The sequence below is a fragment of the Pogoniulus pusillus genome, chromosome 36 (genome assembly GCF_015220805.1).
Source record: "Pogoniulus pusillus isolate bPogPus1 chromosome 36, bPogPus1.pri, whole genome shotgun sequence".
Lineage (NCBI taxonomy): Eukaryota > Metazoa > Chordata > Aves > Piciformes > Lybiidae > Pogoniulus > Pogoniulus pusillus.
This window is the reverse complement of record NC_087299.1, coordinates 9,786,768-9,803,843: the sequence shown is the minus strand read 5'-3', so window position 1 is coordinate 9,803,843 and position 17,076 is coordinate 9,786,768. Positions and strand designations below refer to the sequence as shown.

At 48.1% G+C, this 17,076-nt stretch overlaps 1 protein-coding gene across 1 annotated transcript; it reads left to right on the top strand.

Moving 5' to 3' along the window:
- The first annotated feature begins 432 nt into the window (after positions 1 to 432).
- EXOSC10 (exosome component 10) lies at positions 433 to 15,308 on the top strand. The gene is made up of 25 exons (XM_064172036.1): positions 433 to 588; positions 1,312 to 1,448; positions 1,880 to 2,003; positions 2,834 to 2,938; positions 3,318 to 3,483; positions 4,222 to 4,333; positions 4,626 to 4,701; positions 4,843 to 4,953; positions 5,367 to 5,510; positions 5,811 to 6,001; positions 6,706 to 6,862; positions 7,447 to 7,595; positions 7,910 to 7,960; positions 8,696 to 8,807; positions 9,434 to 9,484; positions 9,605 to 9,683; positions 9,846 to 9,958; positions 10,530 to 10,625; positions 11,233 to 11,307; positions 11,789 to 11,876; positions 12,117 to 12,190; positions 12,712 to 12,880; positions 13,332 to 13,393; positions 14,505 to 14,584; positions 15,132 to 15,308. Exons 1-25 carry the CDS (start codon positions 439 to 441, stop codon positions 15,160 to 15,162), a joined length of 2,703 nt encoding a protein of 900 aa, XP_064028106.1. The 5' UTR covers positions 433 to 438; the 3' UTR covers positions 15,163 to 15,308.
- The last annotated feature ends 1,768 nt before the right edge of the window (positions 15,309 to 17,076 follow it).

Genomic DNA, 17,076 nt, shown 5'->3' with positions numbered 1-17,076 from the left:
GGCTGTGCTGTCATCCACTGGGTAAGAACATCCTTTTTCTGGGGCTCAGGGTCGCAGCCACGGCTTCAGGGGCAGTGTGGGTGTGCCACCGTCCCCGCCGGGCTTCCACAGACTCCCGCGGCAGCTTCTCCCAGTGTCGCACCCTGGGCGCGGGAGCTGGGGAGGTGGCAGTCAGGGGCCTTGGCCCCTTTCCAGACGCTCTTGTGACTGCCGTGGGCCCACTCGTGCCACACTGGTAGGTGCTGTGTGGGAAGTGGGAGCTCTGCTAAGCCTTGGGGGTGTCCCCCAGCGTCCCCGCCCTCCTTTCCGCTCGCCCAGGGGCGGGTCCCGCCAGGCCGCCTGGGGGCGCCAGACGCAGCGCTGGCGCTCTGCAGCCTCCCGCCCCGCGGCTGCCCGTTCTCGCGAGAGCGGCCGAGGGTGGCGCGGCTGCGGGACAGGATGGCGGCGGCCGCCGGTGGGGAGGGTGGCGGCGCAGCGGAGAGCCCTGCGGGGCAGGATGGCGGCCGGGAGGCGGCGGAGCGGCCCGCGGGGGGCGGCAGCGCGGCGGCGGTGCTGCCTGGCTTCCACGATGCTGACGCCTTCGTCAAGGTGCGCGGCGGCGAGGCCTGTGCGAGCGGGGCGGGCGCTGTGCACTACCGCTCCCGGCGGGCCGTGGGAGGCTCGGGGCACGCCGGGAGCTGTAGTTCTGCTCGGTGGGGGTGTCTGAGGGGACCCCTTGAGAAGGGACCCCCGAAAGCAGTCCGCTCGGAGGAGAGGGCGGCACGGAGGGTTCGGGCCGCGAGAGCCGGGGACAGGAGCGGTGGGTTCGGGGCCCGCTGTAGCCCGGGCCTGGGGCCTCCTGTCCCGGGTTCGCCAGCGCACCGTGCCCGGGGGGGCTCTGCCGCCCCTCGGCCGAGTGCTGGCACCGAGTGCCGCGGCTGGGGCGCGGCGCTGGGCACGGCCCCGGTTCCAGCGTCCTGTCAGCGGTGCGGAGCGCTGCGCCCCAGGGGGAGCTGTCTCCGCTTCCTCCCGCAGGCAGCGCGGCCGGGGCGGGCGTCGTTAAAAGCGTGAGGCTATTATCGGTGTTCCTGCTGCTTTGCTAACCTGGACTGAGTTTTAAGCCTTATTGTTAGCCTGGGGTCGTTTTAAAGGTCGCTAAATAGACAGTGTGACCTAAAGGCCTGTGAAGGTAGTCGTGTTTAGAAGCCCCGTGTCGGTAGCACCGCGCAGGTTAAACGAGCAAGGCGAAATACATTTCTCCGAAATGGTATCCTGGGTAAAGAGAGGAGCAGAAGAGTGTACAAGTGGTAATAACGTGGTGTTCTTGCACAGTATGCTCTTGGCACAGTGGTAGCTGCAACAAAGGCATCCAATGGGATTCCTCAGCCTGGGGATGAATACGACTTCTACCGAAGCTTCCCTGGCTTCCGGGCGTACTGCGAAACTCAGGGCGACCACCTCCTGCACTGGTAAGAATCCTCCTGCAGCTCTGGGCCCTTGCCGGTGGCTTCCAGTCCAAGCCAGAAAGTAGCATTCCTCTTGAAGCCCCTAAACCCGGTGTAGATTACGTGGTCTGTTTCACATACTTGGTTACTTTTCTAGCACTTGACAGTTTAACAGTTTTAAAAGAGGGCTGTGTGTAATGCTTTGGAGAAAGAGCTGTGCACAGAGCAGAGGCTGATGTAAAACACGTGAGGCTATCTACATGGTTAGTAAGAAGTGAGTTCTAACACTTAATGCTGTGCAGGTGTTTCTGCTGTTGCCTGCGTATGTGCTGTCATCCGTAGGTGCCACATTTGATTTAAACATTGGAGATGTAGAAAGCTGAAGGGAATTGGATGGCTTAGCATTCAGCATGCCTGCTTCCAAACTGCTAATAGCTCTTCTGCTCTCTTGCAAGCATGAGCAAGGTGATGCAGTACCACGGCTGTCGCAGCCACCTGAAAGACCACAGCAAGGTGACAGAGCTGGAAGATAAATTTGATATTCTGGTTGACTCCAATGATGTCATTCTTGAAAGAGTGGTAAGCAGATTATTTCTGGATGCTGTTTAGTTGCCACAAATTACTTTTCATGGCAAGAATTTCAGTGGTAGTGTTTTCGCAGTTATATTTAGTATTTCCTCAGTCTGCTGGTTTTCCTGTGCTGGAGCAGGGAGCACAGCAGCTAGGGCAGGTGAATTATGGTCTAAAGGGGAGGGAGGTAATATATGACTCCTAAGGAAACCAAATATAGTTTGGTACAAGAGCCTTACAAACCTGAGGAAGTGGCCTCAAGCTGTACTAGAGGAGGATCTTAGAAGAAACTTCAGTGAAAGGATTCTCACTGAAACAGGCTCCCAAGAGAGGTGATTGAGTCCCTATCCATGGAATCAGTAGGATAAGGCACAATGGTTTTAAACTAGAGAAGGGCACATTTAGATTGGACATTAGGAAGGTGTTCTTTACTAGGAGGGTGGTAGAACACTGGAACAGGTTTCCCAGCGAGGTGGTGGAGACCCCATCCCTGGAGACATTCAAGGTATCAGGCTCGATGGGGCTCTGAGCAACCAAATCTGGTGGGGATGTCCCTGCTTACTGCTGGAGGGTTGGACTAGATAACCTTTAGAGGTCCCTTCTAGTCAGTGCATTCTATGACTCTCTAAATGTTTACAAGACACCGAGATGTGGTGCTGAGGGACGTGGTTTAGCACCAGTTTTGGTAGACTTAGAGAATGGTTGGACTGCCATGCAATTTGGTGTACTGACAGTGGAGGTATCTACCTGTGAGACTTTCTTTGTTGGGTCTAGCTAGAGTGGCTGACCAAAGTAATTTAACAGATGTTTGGTTTTCACCTCACTTTTCTGGACTTCAGGGTATTTTATTGGATGAAGCAGCAGGAGTGAACAAAAATCAGCAACCAATCCTCCCTGCTGGGTTACAGCCCCCACAGACCATCATTTCCAGCTGGAACCGCAAGGTGAGACCTCTCAGCTCAGTGTGCTGGGTGCCTTATGCTCCAGTGCCTTGGAGCAGTGGCACTACTGATTTTCCAGGGGGGTTGAGCAGTTAAATATTCTGTCATCCTAACTTCTTCCCTCCTTTTCCCCTGTTTATTCAAACTTGCCTTGGAGTCTGTGTGCTTTCAGCTGCCATTTTAGTTTCACATCCATAACAGCCTTGCTCTGGCTTGGAATCTGGGATCCTGATTCGAAAAACATTCACTCAGGTGCAAGGGGTGACTTAGTTTGGAGTATTGCTTTATTCCTCTGAATGTTGGCTCAGGCTGAGTTAAAAGAAACTGAATGTCTGTTAGAAAACCTGAATTTTTACCTGTAACTCCTCTTCACTGTAAATAGGCAGGAGATTCCCAGAAGAGAACTCAGCCTGAAACCTTCCGACTCCTTCACGCCAAGAACATCTCCCGGCCACAGCTTAAGTTTCGGGAGAAGATTGACAATTCCAACACTCCCTTTGTACCTAAACTTTTTATCAAGCCAAATGCTTTGAAACCTTTGCCTCAAGGTAAGGGGTTTGTGTTTTGTTGGGTAATCTGTCGAGAGTCTTTGACTCCAATCTGTCCTCGCAGTCTAGAAGAGAAATGGGTGACTAAGAACAAGAACCAGCTGGAGGCGTTGGCCATGCAGGTGTAGTGAGCTCTGTGACTTGTCTGCATGTGTGTGGCACCAGGTCAGCAGACAGCACCTTGCTGTTATTATGCAGTAGATAATCTATTCTAAACAGATTCTCTCTACCACCACTGAACATCCATGATGAGAGTTGCTCTGGCACCAGAAGTGATCTGGACTGGCCTAGTTGGCTTTACAGATAGTTGTAACTAGTCAGTTGGGAGCACCAGGGCTTTGGGGGCTTTATCAAAGCCACCAGCATAGCCTCTTGTCTCAGCAACGTGACATTCTGCTGGTGACTCATCTTTAGTCTGCACTGATGTGGTTGTGCTTTCAGTAACTAGAAACAATTGAAAGATTTTTCTGAAGGTTTTCCAGTCTCCTTCCAAGCTCTTGAGCAAAACCACCTCGTGTCTTGCTTAATAACAGCCTGGTAATAGCTGGTAACTGAGTTGTCACAAGAGGCGCAGACAGAAATCTCGCTGACAGCAAAAGCTGCAGGTCTATATTGCTTAAGATTTTTGATACTTTATGATTCTAATAGGATCTTGTGGTGGGTGGAGGGGAGAGAGTAGTAGGCCGAGAACATGTTATGTGTGGGGCCCAGCCCAGCTGTTCCATATTGGTTGTTCAGCCCTCACAAAAAGTGGACGAGAACGAAAGGAGCGCCCTGAGGACTTGGATGTGCCAGCTGCTTTGGCAGACTTCATACACCAGCAGAGGACGCAGCAAACTGAGCAAGACATGTAAGAAACTGAACTGACAGCCAGGTGCTTGGAGTACCATTGCTGGCCACGCACTTGTGTGGTCCCATTGTGCTGATGCTGTTCACGTGTGACAGCTCTGCATGTGTTTGTGTCCACGCACTACCTTGTGTGTGATTTGCTGTAGACATCTGTAGTTGTTTCAAACCTCTGCTTACTAAGAGACTACGTTTTGGCTCTGCAGGGGAACTGCCATAGCTCTCAAAATCTCTGTGCACTGGCTTCATGTAGGTAACTGAAATTTAGTCTGTGCCTGTCTTCCTAATTTTGGCAGGTTTGCTCACCCTTACCAGTACGAACTGGAGCATTTTTCTCCACCAGATGGAGTCCTCAAGAAACCAGAACCCCAGGTTGGTACACATCTCAATTTAAATCTTCTGCAGATGCAGTAATTTTACAGACCCTTGTACTTGTTGAATCTCAGGGTTGAGGGTGATGGTCAGGGGTGGGAACTGACAGAATATTCCATGCCTGATAATTTGCTCTGCCAGATGTACAGGCCTGTGGAGGAAACACCCTGTCATTTTGTCACCACACTGGATGAACTGGTAGAGCTAAATGAAAAGCTTATGAACTGCAAAGAGTTTGCACTGGACTTGGAGGTAATGACCTTTCCTGTTTCAAAGTCGTGTGTGTGCTGTGGGGCCTGGGAGACCAGTGTATTCTTCTGGTCTGAACTGTAGGCTTCTCTTTCTCCTGCTCCTTGTGCTTTCTGATGTGAAAAGGTAGTTCATGCCACTGACCTGTCAGTATCTAGAAGGTTGGATTAAGCTGTGTCGGTATGATAGGATTCCAGTGGTAGTGCTGGCTGCATGCTTCATACTGAATTGGATCTTCCTTCAGTTCATCCATGGTTTTTTATGCCATGTTAGTGGCTGCAAAACCCAAACCTGCTTATCCAATTGTCTTTAAGAAGTCCTCTTTTGCTGTTCTTTCTTCGGTTGGAGTGCTGTTTGGTTTGGAGCATTACTTCTGTAATGGATTCTACCTTATGCTTCTCTTCCCTGGTTTTCAGCACCATTCCTACAGGAGCTTCCTGGGCTTGACATGCCTGATGCAGATTTCCACCCGGACAGAAGACTTCATCATCGACACTCTGGAACTGCGCAGCGAGATGAACATTCTCAACGAGACCTTCACAGACCCTGCAATTGTGAAGGTCAGCTGCCAAGCTCACCACCATGATTCCTTTCACTTTTCTTAGTTTAAACTTTGTTGTAGTTAAAAGCACTCTGTGTGCTCTGTCCTGGTCACTTGGCTCTGCCTTCATTGTCATCTGCTCTTCCATCTAAGTGGAGAGTTACTTGCCAAGTGCACTCAAGCAGTAGCTCTGCATTTAACAGTGAAGGACAGAAATAAAACAAATCTGGTCCTAGACACATGAATATGAAACCACAGCAGTGCTAGCCTGGAGCAGAAATGCTCTTAATACCTTTCTCAATTTGTTTTGCTTTTCAAGGTCCTTCATGGTGCTGATTCGGATGTGGAGTGGCTGCAAAAAGACTTTGGTCTGTACTTGGTGAACATGTTTGATACTCACCAAGCCGCTCGTCTCCTCAATCTTGGCAGGCATTCCTTGGAGCACCTCCTAAAGCTGTATTGCAATATTGATGCTGACAAGCAGTACCAGCTGGCTGACTGGAGGATACGGTAAAAGCTAACCCCTTTCATGGGCTGGAACTGCAGGGTAGCACTTAGCCTTGTGTGTATCCTTAGAGCAGGAGCATAGTTCTGGTTGCAAGCCCCACACTTGTAGAGTGAACAAGCACAGCGTTTCCTTCGCTGTGCTTTAGGTTCTTTTGTAAGTGTTATATTTTTCCCATCTTTCTTTAGAAAATTGATTCTTTGGGGAGGATCAGGGAAGATTAAATAAGGAAGAGCTCCTGGAAGCTCATTTCTTAGGAGCAGAGTGTAACTGCTGCCATATTATGCAGAAAGTCAGTATTTGCTTCTCTAGAGCCCCCACTGCACAGGTAGAGCAGTATGCCCTTGGAGCACTGAGCTTGGCTCTGCAGATGGACTCTGCACACCACACAGATCCCAGCTCTGCTTTATGTAGACTCTGCAAGGAGGAGAGTTTTGACAAATAACCATAGCAAGCAGTTCTGCCACCTGACTTAGCTCCACAGCTGTCCTGCTCTACAGCACAAGAGCCAAATTGCCATCTGAACTGGAGAGGGCACAACATATTGCTGCTGTTCCCCACAGATCCTTTAGTGAGGAAACAGAAGAGTCTTCCTCTTAGCTCTTGGAGTCGTTTATGTGCAGTTTGCCCTAACGTGCCTTGCAAGAGGAAAGTGGCAGTCTGGTGGTGCAGCTGGAACATCTCAGTGTAACTCTGGTTCTTTCTGTAGCCCTCTGCCAGCCGAGATGATTTGCTACGCCCGAGACGACACCCACTACTTGCTCTACATCTATGATAAAGTGAGAGAGGCACTGTGGGAGAGAGGCAATGAGCAGCCCACGCAGCTGCAGGTGGTGTGGCAGCGCAGCAGGGACATCTGCCTGAAGGTAAAGCTTTACCTGGTTGGATTACCTGGATCAGAGGACAGGCTTAGTAATACAAGAAATCCTTTGCCTGTTTGTGCCTGAAAAAGGCTGTGTCGGCTCTGACTCGGCTGCGTGCAGCCGTTTGTTTCTCTCGCTGCAGTCCTCAGATTCAGAGGCTTTTGTGCTGCTTTTTAAATGTTATCGTTCCTCAGCCTCCCACTGCTTTCAGGTACATCTTTCCCGAGAGAGATGTTACCTTTCCAGTTCTGCTGGATGCTCCTAGAAGTTCAAAGCCCAGCTGGAATTGTGTTATGAAATAATTGTGTTGTGCCCATGGAGCATCTTGTCTCGGAAAGCAGGCCTTGTCTAATGTACTGAAGCTTGAAGCGACTGTATGTCTAAAGGTGCTCCTGGAGGTGCTTTTCCCCCATAGATGGATGAGATGTATGTTTTTCAAGAATAGGCTCCTACTTTAGGGTAAAAGACAAGCAATGCCTGATTTTATTCATTCCCCTTATGTCCAGGTGAGAGTTTGTGGAGCAAGGCACACTAGAAAGCACAAATCTGATACTGATCATGAGTGTTTCTGTCTTTTTCCTGCCCAGAAATACATCAAGCCCCTCTTTTCAGATGAATCCTACCTTGAGCTGTACAGGAGGCAGAAAAAACATCTTAATACACAGCAGCTAGCAGCATTTAGGTTGCTATTTGCATGGAGAGACAAGATGGCACGTCAAGAGGACGAGAGCACAGGGTAGGAAGTCTTTCCTAACAGACACTGGCTTAACACTTTGGTGGCTCTCTTGGGTTGTGTCCTTCCCAGCCTTGAGGTGGAACCACTTTGCTGCCTGTAGAAATTAGCACACAAGCTAATCACGTACACCTCGGGCTGCTTTTTACACAGAAATCCTGTTACCTTGCCGCTACATTCTTACAGCTTCCTACCTCAGCTCTGCTTCGTTTCCTTTTAACGTTTCCAACCTTGTAACTGGGGCAATCTTGAGCACTTGGAAGGTATTTGTAAGAGTTTATAACGTGTTGGATTCACCTTACTTCTTTGTGTTGTAGGTATGTGCTGCCAAATCACATGCTACTGAAGATAGCAGAGGAGCTACCCAAGTAAGTTTTGCTTACCCTTGAGGAGTCTCACTGATTTTAATATCCTGTAAGTTGCTTCCCAGTATGTAATTGCTTCTGTGTCTGGTCCCCTCCTTCCAGTGATCAGTACTGTTCTTCTCTATAGTTGTTCAGTTTGGAAGAGAAATATATGGCAGCAGTCCTTCAGAAGGCTCCAGACTTCTGGGACACATCTTTCTCTGCTTTAATCCCACTACTAAACATGTTCCTTTGCATTGCTGTATGTCACATGTCCCCCTGAGATTCCTATGGTATTACAGAGCAAGAGAGGGATGAGTTCCCTCATGGCTTCTGTTTAGACTTTTATCAGTTCCTAAAGGAGCTGGGAGGCAAGCGGAAGGGACAGACCCCGTAGAGCACCCAATTTTATACAGCATTTTTCCCTGACACTTGGCACTCATCATCTAACATCCATGTGGGAGAATAATCAAAATGCATTTTTAAACATAAATCCAAAGGTGAGTACTGAACAAGGCTCAAAATGAAGGTGGGGACAGACAGACCACAGAGAAGATAAGCAAGAGGAGAACTGAGTTAATGGTTACTCCTTCTCTGCACAGAATCTTTCATTAGAGAATAAACTCTGACAGATGGGTCTGACTTGTCTTTCTCTGTCGGAGTTAGGACCGTGGTTGTATCTGGTTGCACATCCTTTGAATGCAAATGCCTAACCTGGCCATAAATACAGCACACTGCGTTTCTCTCCTCTGTCTTTAGAGAACCCCAGGGCATCATTGCCTGCTGTAATCCTATCCCACCACTGGTTCGCCAGCAGATTAATGAATTGCATCTCCTCATTCAGCAGGCCCGGGAGATGCCTCTTCTCAAGGTAGGAGTAGCTTGTACCACCCAAGAGACTCATCACTTGCTTTCCATAAGCCAGGGACCGGAGCTAAATGGGGACCTTTGGTGATATGTGTGCTGAAGTTTGCTTTTTGAACACTGTGAATGTAGTGTTCTGTAGGGCATCAGAGAGATATAGTGCAACTGACTGCCTGTGTTCTCTACTGGCTGTCAGACATTGTAGTTTCCTGGAGAATAGAGCAGTGAAGGAGCAGGCCCTGCTTGAACAGAGCACAGTTGTCACCCTTACAATGCACATCACGTTTCAGTGTGTGAGGAAGAACTGGACCTTGTGGAATTTTTTGGCCATGTAGATGAATTCATAAATCTGTTACATCCATGGTGAAGCAAAAATGCCTCTAGGTGTGGGAGGTTCATTAGTTAAAATATGTTGTCAGCATGTTGATCTGAATGCAGTCTTCTTCCTCTAGTGAACCAAAACCATTGGTGAGCACGGCTGTGTTGTTTCTCTCTGTGATGCTAAAGTGTCTCTACACACAAACGCTCCAGGAGAAGAAAATGTGATTTGTTAGCCTGCTAGCTTGTAATATGTGTGACAAAAGGCATAGGGTGAGTGCATTTCAGTGACTTCACCTTTCTCTCCTTTCCTAGTCAGAGATTGCTTCAGGAGTCAGGAAGAAGGCACCTCTAACCAGCCCTGAGGTACTGTCTCATAACACTTACATAACATTTCTCATGTCTCAGTGTGTGAAGACTCACACAGAACTTACACAGACTCATCGAGTAGTGTACTGATGGTGTTTGTCATTTGAATCTCTGCAGAAGCTAGAGAACACCTTCTTTGGACCACACGACAGCTCCCGGGTTCCTGTGAATGACTCCCAGAGCAGCTCCAACTTGGGTAATGTGGACTTGACCTGAAAACTCCTATAATAAAGCCACATCATGTCACTGGCATGGAGAAATAAACAGCCCTGAGGAAACTTTCAGTGAAGTCTTACTATAATCATGAGCACTAAAATTTACAAGTGCCTAATAAAAATTTTGTCTCCTTTTCCTGTAGAGCCTGCACCAGTTCTGGAACATGGTTGTCTCTTCTCAGACAGTGAGAGAACAGTGGATGTTCAGCCAGAGTCCACATGTCTTGTTGCTACCACCACTGTCAGCATATTCAGTGTAAGCAACCTGTTTGTGACAGCATCGGGACTTAACTGTTACAAAAGCTAACTTAATAGTCTGATAACAGCGTGTGAAAGTGGTGCAGGTAATAGGAGGGTGGGAGATAGAATCATAGAATCTTTCTGGTTGGAAAAGACCTTTAAGATCATTGAGTCCAACCATTCTCTAAGTCTACCAAGTCTGGTGCTAAACCATGTCCCACAGCACCCCATCTTTATGCCATTTAAACACCTCCAGGGGTAGGGATTCAGCCCCCTTCCTGGGGGGCCTGTCCCAGTGTTTTGAGAACCCTTTCAGTAAAGTTTCTTCTAAAGGTCCCCTGCTGCAACTTGAAGCCATTTCCTTTCATCCACATGCATGGAAATGATCCTGGCTTCCTATCAAGCAGGTGGCCAAGCATAACCAAGTCAGCTAGGGTTAGGAGAGCAGCAAGCTAATTACCCCTCTCTGAAGGGCTACTGCCGTCAGTGAAGTTTTGGATAGAGTGGGAAATAACCTGTGTGGAGCAGCAGCAGCAGCCAAACCCTCACATTAGTAATGTTCTGTTTCTTCCTTTTGATTTGTTCAGGAATGTGATGAAGATGAAGGAAATGAGAAGCCTTTAACCACTGCCCAGCAGAAAGCTCAGCGTATAATGGAGTCCTTTGAAAATCCCTTCAGAATGGTAAAAGCTCCCAGTACACATTTCTGGTGGGCCTCAGAAGCTGCCCTAACGCAGAGTGCTCGGAGATGTTTTTTCCAGACACATCCAAAAGATACAGCCCCAGCTGCTGCTTTCTTGCTGTCAGAGGCTGTCCTTGCAAAGCACACACGTGTGGACTTGTTTTCCAAACGCGCTGAAATGCCTCTTGGATGTTTTCCTACATAGCAAACAGACCTTTCATTGCTTGTTTTTAATCAGCTTTGAGGGATTTGTAATTTGCATCCTATTTTCATCTCTATGGCTAGAGTTAGTGAGCTGCTTTTACTCTCCTAATGAATCAGCAGAACAATAGCATACTTTGTTATAGATTTGGAGTGGCAAATTACTAGGAACCACTTCTGATGTGCGGCTGGGGCTTGGTTTCTGGGGGGTTTAATTGTTTTTTTTTTTAATTCCTTGAACATTTCTCCTGGCCATGGCTGTGGTAACTTCTTCCTTTCATTCTGTCTGCAGAATGTTTCTTAAATAGGAACTTTCTGATGTGGAGCATTTTGAAGTAGTATTTTAGCAGTGAGCTAAATGTCATGTGTGGTGTTTAAAGCAAAATGGGTTTTTATCCTCTCTGCAGTACCTGCCCTTGGAACAGAATCCTGCCTACATCTCACAGTCTGCAAAGTTTGACCCATCATCAAAAATTTATGAAGTAAGACTCGTGCTAAACTTTCCTGCCAACTTGCCAAAAGAAGCCAATAAGTAGATTATTTTCCTTTGGGAGCCTCAGCAATCCAGGATAAATTCCTTTTTTCTCCTTGGATTATTCTTAGAAAAGTAATGTAAGCCTTGAGGAGCCTGTCATGCTTCTGCATCGGTACTCATTGTTTCTGTAGCATTCCTGTTCCTGGAGGATGCAGGGACTGGAGTCGTTCCAGCATATGTTCCCTGTCTGTCAAAGCTACAGACTGCTACTGGAGTCTGTATCTGCCTTTGTTCTCATGGCTTGTTTGTAGCTCAGAACCTCTGAAGTGCATGGGGTTACTTTACCTGGTGCAGCAGATCTTAATCTCTTTTACAATCCAATTTGATCTTCTTGTACTTTTAAGACCAGCATGTGGTAGCAAGTTTATAAACTCTTTTGCCATAACACATCAAAGAAAGCGACTCCAGGTAATCTTCTGTCATTGCAGATCAGCAATCGATGGAAGTTGATGAGTCAGACACAGCTACAGAAGGAGTCCAAGGATGAAACCAAGAAGAAAGCAGCCCAGCAGTCAGGTACAGCCGTTCTTCCCTGCCTCAGTGCATTGGCCTGTCTGCCTCTCCCACTACACACAGGTGGTTTCCCAGCAACAAGGAAACCTTAGATGATGAATTTCCTGACAGATGAGATTGTTTGACTGAAGATTGATTGTAGCCTGTTTAGTTTCAGACTTGCTCCAAGATGGTTTGCTTGTTTGTTCTAAGCTGCTGGAGACTTACTCCTGCTTTTACAGTAATGCTTGTTTGTTTCCATAGCTGCTCGTGACCAGGCACAGAAGGTGTATGAAGAGGCAACAGAAAACATTGTGTCTGTTCGTCAGCAAGCTATGGTAGGTCACTAAGCTTCCAGTCTTTGCCCCTTTTGATCTTTATAACATAGTTCAGAGTGAAACCATAAGCCTTGTAGCTCTGAAATACCCAAATGTCAGTCACTAGCAGCTTTTCTGTGGTTCTGCCCTGTGTGTAGCAGCAGGCCCCTGCTGCTACAGTTGCTGTGCAGGTCTTCACATCCCTCTGTGTCTTCAGTAGGGAATGTTTTCCACTGCTGCACCTCTCTGTTCCTCACTTGCTTAGGATCCCCAAATCCACCTATGGGGCCACAGCAAATCCCAGCCTCTGGCATCCTGTGAAATGACAACTTGGCTCTTCTTCTGAGAAGTCTCTGCTGTGAGGCAAAAATAAGCAGTTTGGACCAGAGTGATTTTTTTCCCCACACTCTTACTGCCACAGGCAACAGCTGTCCCGGGGCCCTAGGCCCATCGGGCAGCTTATCTGCATGTTAGTGTTCCTGCCTGCACAAAGATGTTTCCTTCTCTGCTGAATTTGCCCTTGCTGTGGGTTGCTTTCACAGCAGGAACAAGCTAATAAGAAGAGAGAAAGAGTCATGAGCGAAACAGGGACAGAGTTGCCAAGACAAGAGAAGAAGCGGCCAAAAGCCTCCCAGCAACCAGAGGAGCTAGAAGCACCGAAGCAGTTCACCCCTTTTGATTACAGCAAGTCCAGCTTCAAAGTGTTTGCAGGTAAGATCTGCATCTCTTGCTGGAGTGCTGCAGGCTGTGAAAAACGCTGCCAGCTGAGCCCTGTCTGTGAGTGGAGGTGCCAAGGCAGTGCAAACTGTTACAAAGCACTTACCTCACACGGGGAAAACACTAAAAGACATTAGCTTGGGGAATGTACACTTGAGCAACTTCTTCCTGGTTCAGAAACAAAACCCTGAAACCTTTGGCCCAAGGGAATTGTGGATTTGTATTTTGCTTCTTTTCTTTGTAGAGAAAGTCATCTGTTTAACTGGACCCCAGGAACTAGGAGGCAAAGGAGATTTGACTCTTTTGTAACAAGTTTCTCTTCAGAAGCATCTCCTGCCCTTAAGAGACTTGTTGTGGTTATTAGCATGTGGCAGACCCAGAAACACTGCAGTGTACTGTGCTTTATGGAAAATTCTAGTGACAGCTTCTCTCCTCTCTCCCTTAGGAAGCAGCAAATCGAAGCAGTCTTCACAATTCGATCCTGCCAGGCAAGCTCACAAAGGCAAGGTAGGGACATGGCATGAAAGAAGGAGCAGAAGTGTTACAATATCAGGTACCCAGCTGGGGATGAAGGCAGATGTCTTCTGTAGCTCTGAAGAATGTTCGCTGAAGAAGCTGCTGTTAGTGCAGCTTCCAGTCACAAGCTCATATTTTGGATTACATTCAGGAAGAGCTTTCTTGGGACATCTCAAACTCTTGTTATTTCCCACCTGTATCTCCATACGTCAGAGGCACACCACTTGCAATAGAGCATAGCTCCACCAGTTCCAATATCAAATTCAAGGCACTGCCCGAAATCTCAGTGTAATTCCTGGCCATATCAGGTCTGCAGTGGCCCTCGTTGTCACTAGGCAAGCAGGCTCAGATTAGAGAGGTTTTACTCAACTGCTAATTGAGATGGAGAGATGGAGACAAGGGAGGTTATTCTTCCCCTGTACTCAGCACTGGTCAGGCCACACCTTGAGTACTGTGTCCAGTTCTGGGCCCCTCAATTCAAGAAAGATGTTGAGGTGCTGGAACATGTCCAGAGAAGGGCAACAAAGCTGGTGAGGGGCCTGGAACACAAATCCTATGAGGAGAGGTTGAGGGAGCTGGGCCTGTTTAGCCTGGAGAAGAGGAGGCTCAGGGGTGATCTTATTACTGTCTACAACTACCTGAAGGGGCATTGTAGCCAGGTGGGGGTTGGCCTCTTCTCCCAGGCAACCAGCAATAGAACAAGGGGACACAGTCTCAAGTTGTGCCAGGGTAGGTATAGGCTGGATGTTAGGAAGAAGTTCTTCACAGAGAGAGTGATTTCCCATTGGAATGGGCTGCCCAGGGAGGTGGTGGAGGCACCGTCCCTGGGGGTGTTCAAGAAAAGACTGGATGAGGCACTCAGTGCCATGGTCTAGTTGACTGGATAGGGCTGGGTGATAGGTTGGACTCGATGATCTTGGAGGTCTCTTCCAACCTGGTTGATTCTATGATTCTATGATCGAGGAGAAGAAAGAAAATGCAATCAATCAAACACATTCTTAGGGAAACCTGGTCGTGGGAGGTGGAGAGATGACTCTTATGAAACGTACTGCACTTGGCAAGTGCCTCACTGTGGCTGTGTTGGGCTTTTTTTCCTGTGCAGAAATTCGCTGGAGCTGGAGCAAACAAACTTCAGCAGTCTGGAAACAGAAGCATGTCTTACCTGGCAGGGAAAGCTGATCGGTGGGTTGACAGCCTGATCTGCTGCTGAAGTGTTGTCACACCTGTGCCCTGCAGCCATGGGCAGAGCTCAGCTATTGTCCTCAATTGCTGTGGGAGCTTAGACGCAGACAGGCTTAATGGGAAGAGGTTGCATCAGGGCTTGACATCAGTTTAAAGGGAAAAAAAAAAGGCCTAGTCAGGCTTAATGCAACCAAAGACAAGTCTGGGTGGAAGGCTTGAAATGCTGAGGGAAAAGTTTGTGTTAATAGACGTGGGAGTCACTTTCTTTGGCCACAGAGATAAGTAGAGGTGGGGAGAACATTGGCCTAGCTTGGGAGGAAGATAAATATCAGTACTGCCAAATACTAACATTCTTGCTCTGAACAGGCACTTAGTGTGGCTTACCAGGTGTGACCTGGTGTATTATCCTAAGACAGCAACTCTGCCTAAAGGCAGCATGGGGGGAAGAAAGGTTTTGTCTGCATCATCACCATAATCTAAGACAGGTTTTCAGTCTTGAACGAATTCAGAGCATGAGTTAACATCTTTCTGTAACTGTCTTTTGCAGGGGTTCTAAGCACCACTGGCCAAAGAGATAGTCCCTGTTGCAGGAGCTGTGGGAGTTGCTGGACAGAACCATAGAAGTATTGTCACCATAGGAAAACAAAACATTGGTCATTGAGCAGTTTTTGTACAGAAACTTTTTTTTTAAGCCATTAAAATCCTTTTATTTCAAAAGGGAAAATGTTAACTCATGTCACTTTCTCTCTTCATATCGGGGGGGGGGTCGTTTGAGTTACACTCAGAATGTTGCTTTGTTTCCAATTTTGAAAGTCTGTTCTGTGTCCTCAAACACAGTTAGGTGAAACCGCTGCTTGGAGCTGCTTCAAGTCCAGCGTGTCAGTGGAGTGTGAGAGCAACCTCTTGGTATCTAAAGCCAGCATAAAAATCATAGAGAGATTCAGCAGATGTGACTCAAACCCCAGCATTCCTGAGGAGGAAATAGAACCAGACTCTGGCGTTAGACCTGTACCGCACAAGACAAGGTAATGTGAGAAAGGAGTGTGTTTGCCTGGCAGTGTTTGTAGTTTGAAGCACAGTTTTAAGGGAGAGAAAGGTTGAGGCTGCTTGGATCAGACACCAGTAGTTTCACTGTAAAGCCATAGAGCAAAAGCAATAGCATTAGGTAGAAATTAAAACCACAGAGTGCGGCGTTGGGAAGTTCTGTGCTGCAGCTGAATCTCGGCACAGCCATACTAACGTGTCCGAGAGTTACACAGCTACAGTGAGTTACGCTGAAGTCTTTGTAGGAAGAGTGTCACCTGGATGCACTTCAGTGGATGCATGGATGGCATCCAAGTCCTGACAGCAGAGGGCTGGCAATGCTCCTGTGGAACAGAGAAGCAGAATTGCAGTTACCAGTCAGGAGGACTGAAGGGTAGGGCTGGTGAGACTGCTTGAAGCCAGGTTCTATCAGTGGCAGAGCAGCTTTCTGGATTACTGGTTGCTGTGCTTAGCAGTAGACCTTGCTTCTTTCCCAGAGCCTTGTCTTTAATCCATTACATCCTTTTCTGACTCAGGATTTTCCATTCCATTCCATGCTAACTTGTTTTGGCAGCGACAGGATTTACTTCCCTGACCACTAGGCCAGGTGCAAGGACTTGAGTGGATAGCAGTCCCCATCCTAACCTAAGAGCTTTATTCTACAGACTGAGGAGATTTGGAGGGGTTGTTTCCATCTTTTCCTATATGAGGACTGGAAGGAACAGAGGAGATTTTTTCCTCCTTGAGTGTCTTGGTGTGAGCAGTGCTAACTGAGCAGCGTTGTGATGCAGAACAGAGTCCCTTCCTGCTTGTAAAATCTGCTTCAGGGCTGGATGCTGGAGAAGAGTTTGAAAGGAGGCAGTTAAACAGCAGGTGTCTGTAAGTGCAGTTGCAGGGGGCTGCCAGTTCTTGCCAGCTTCCCCACCTCCAGTGGTTCTGACTTGAGGAAGGAGCAGTACTTGCCAAAAGCTCTGCTGGTTGCAGAGATGCTGTCGTGCCTGGAGTTTCTTTAACTCTGCTACTTCATTCCAAGCAAGGTGATAGTTCAGGAATGAGCTTAATTTTAGTCTCTCTTTTCTCTGAGAGTTGTGGCTTACTGCCTCAGGGTCTAAGAATGTTTGTGATGGAGATGACTAGCAAATCCACGTGTGCTTTATTCACCTGGTAACATCTGAGAGTCGGATGGGGTTGTAGCAGTAAAACCCCTTCACCTGGGTTTGTTTCAGCGTGGTGCAGGGGCTGTTGAAGATCTCCACAGAACCCGGTGGAGGAAAGACCTGGTTTGGGCAACCTCCCTGTGCTTCTCCCGAAGTCAGCTCTTGCGCGTCGGGGGCCACGAACGCTAGACCGGAGCCTGCTTTTCCGGTCTCGAACCCTTACGACGCGCAGACGATACTTTGTTTCCGAGAGACTTCGGTCCCTCGCGTGTCCGCAGCCGGCGCTGTGGCAGCGCGCCTCACGCTGCGCCC

Coding starts and splice junctions, on each gene's coding strand:
- EXOSC10 (XM_064172036.1), top strand. CDS start 439: ATGGCGGCGGCCGCCGGTGGGGAGGGTGGCGGCGCAGCGGAGAGCCCT. Junction 4,954..5,366: donor AGTTTGCACTGGACTTGGAG/GTAATGACCTTT, acceptor CCTGGTTTTCAG/CACCATTCCTACAGGAGCTT. Junction 7,961..8,695: donor ATAGCAGAGGAGCTACCCAA/GTAAGTTTTGCT, acceptor CTCTGTCTTTAG/AGAACCCCAGGGCATCATTG.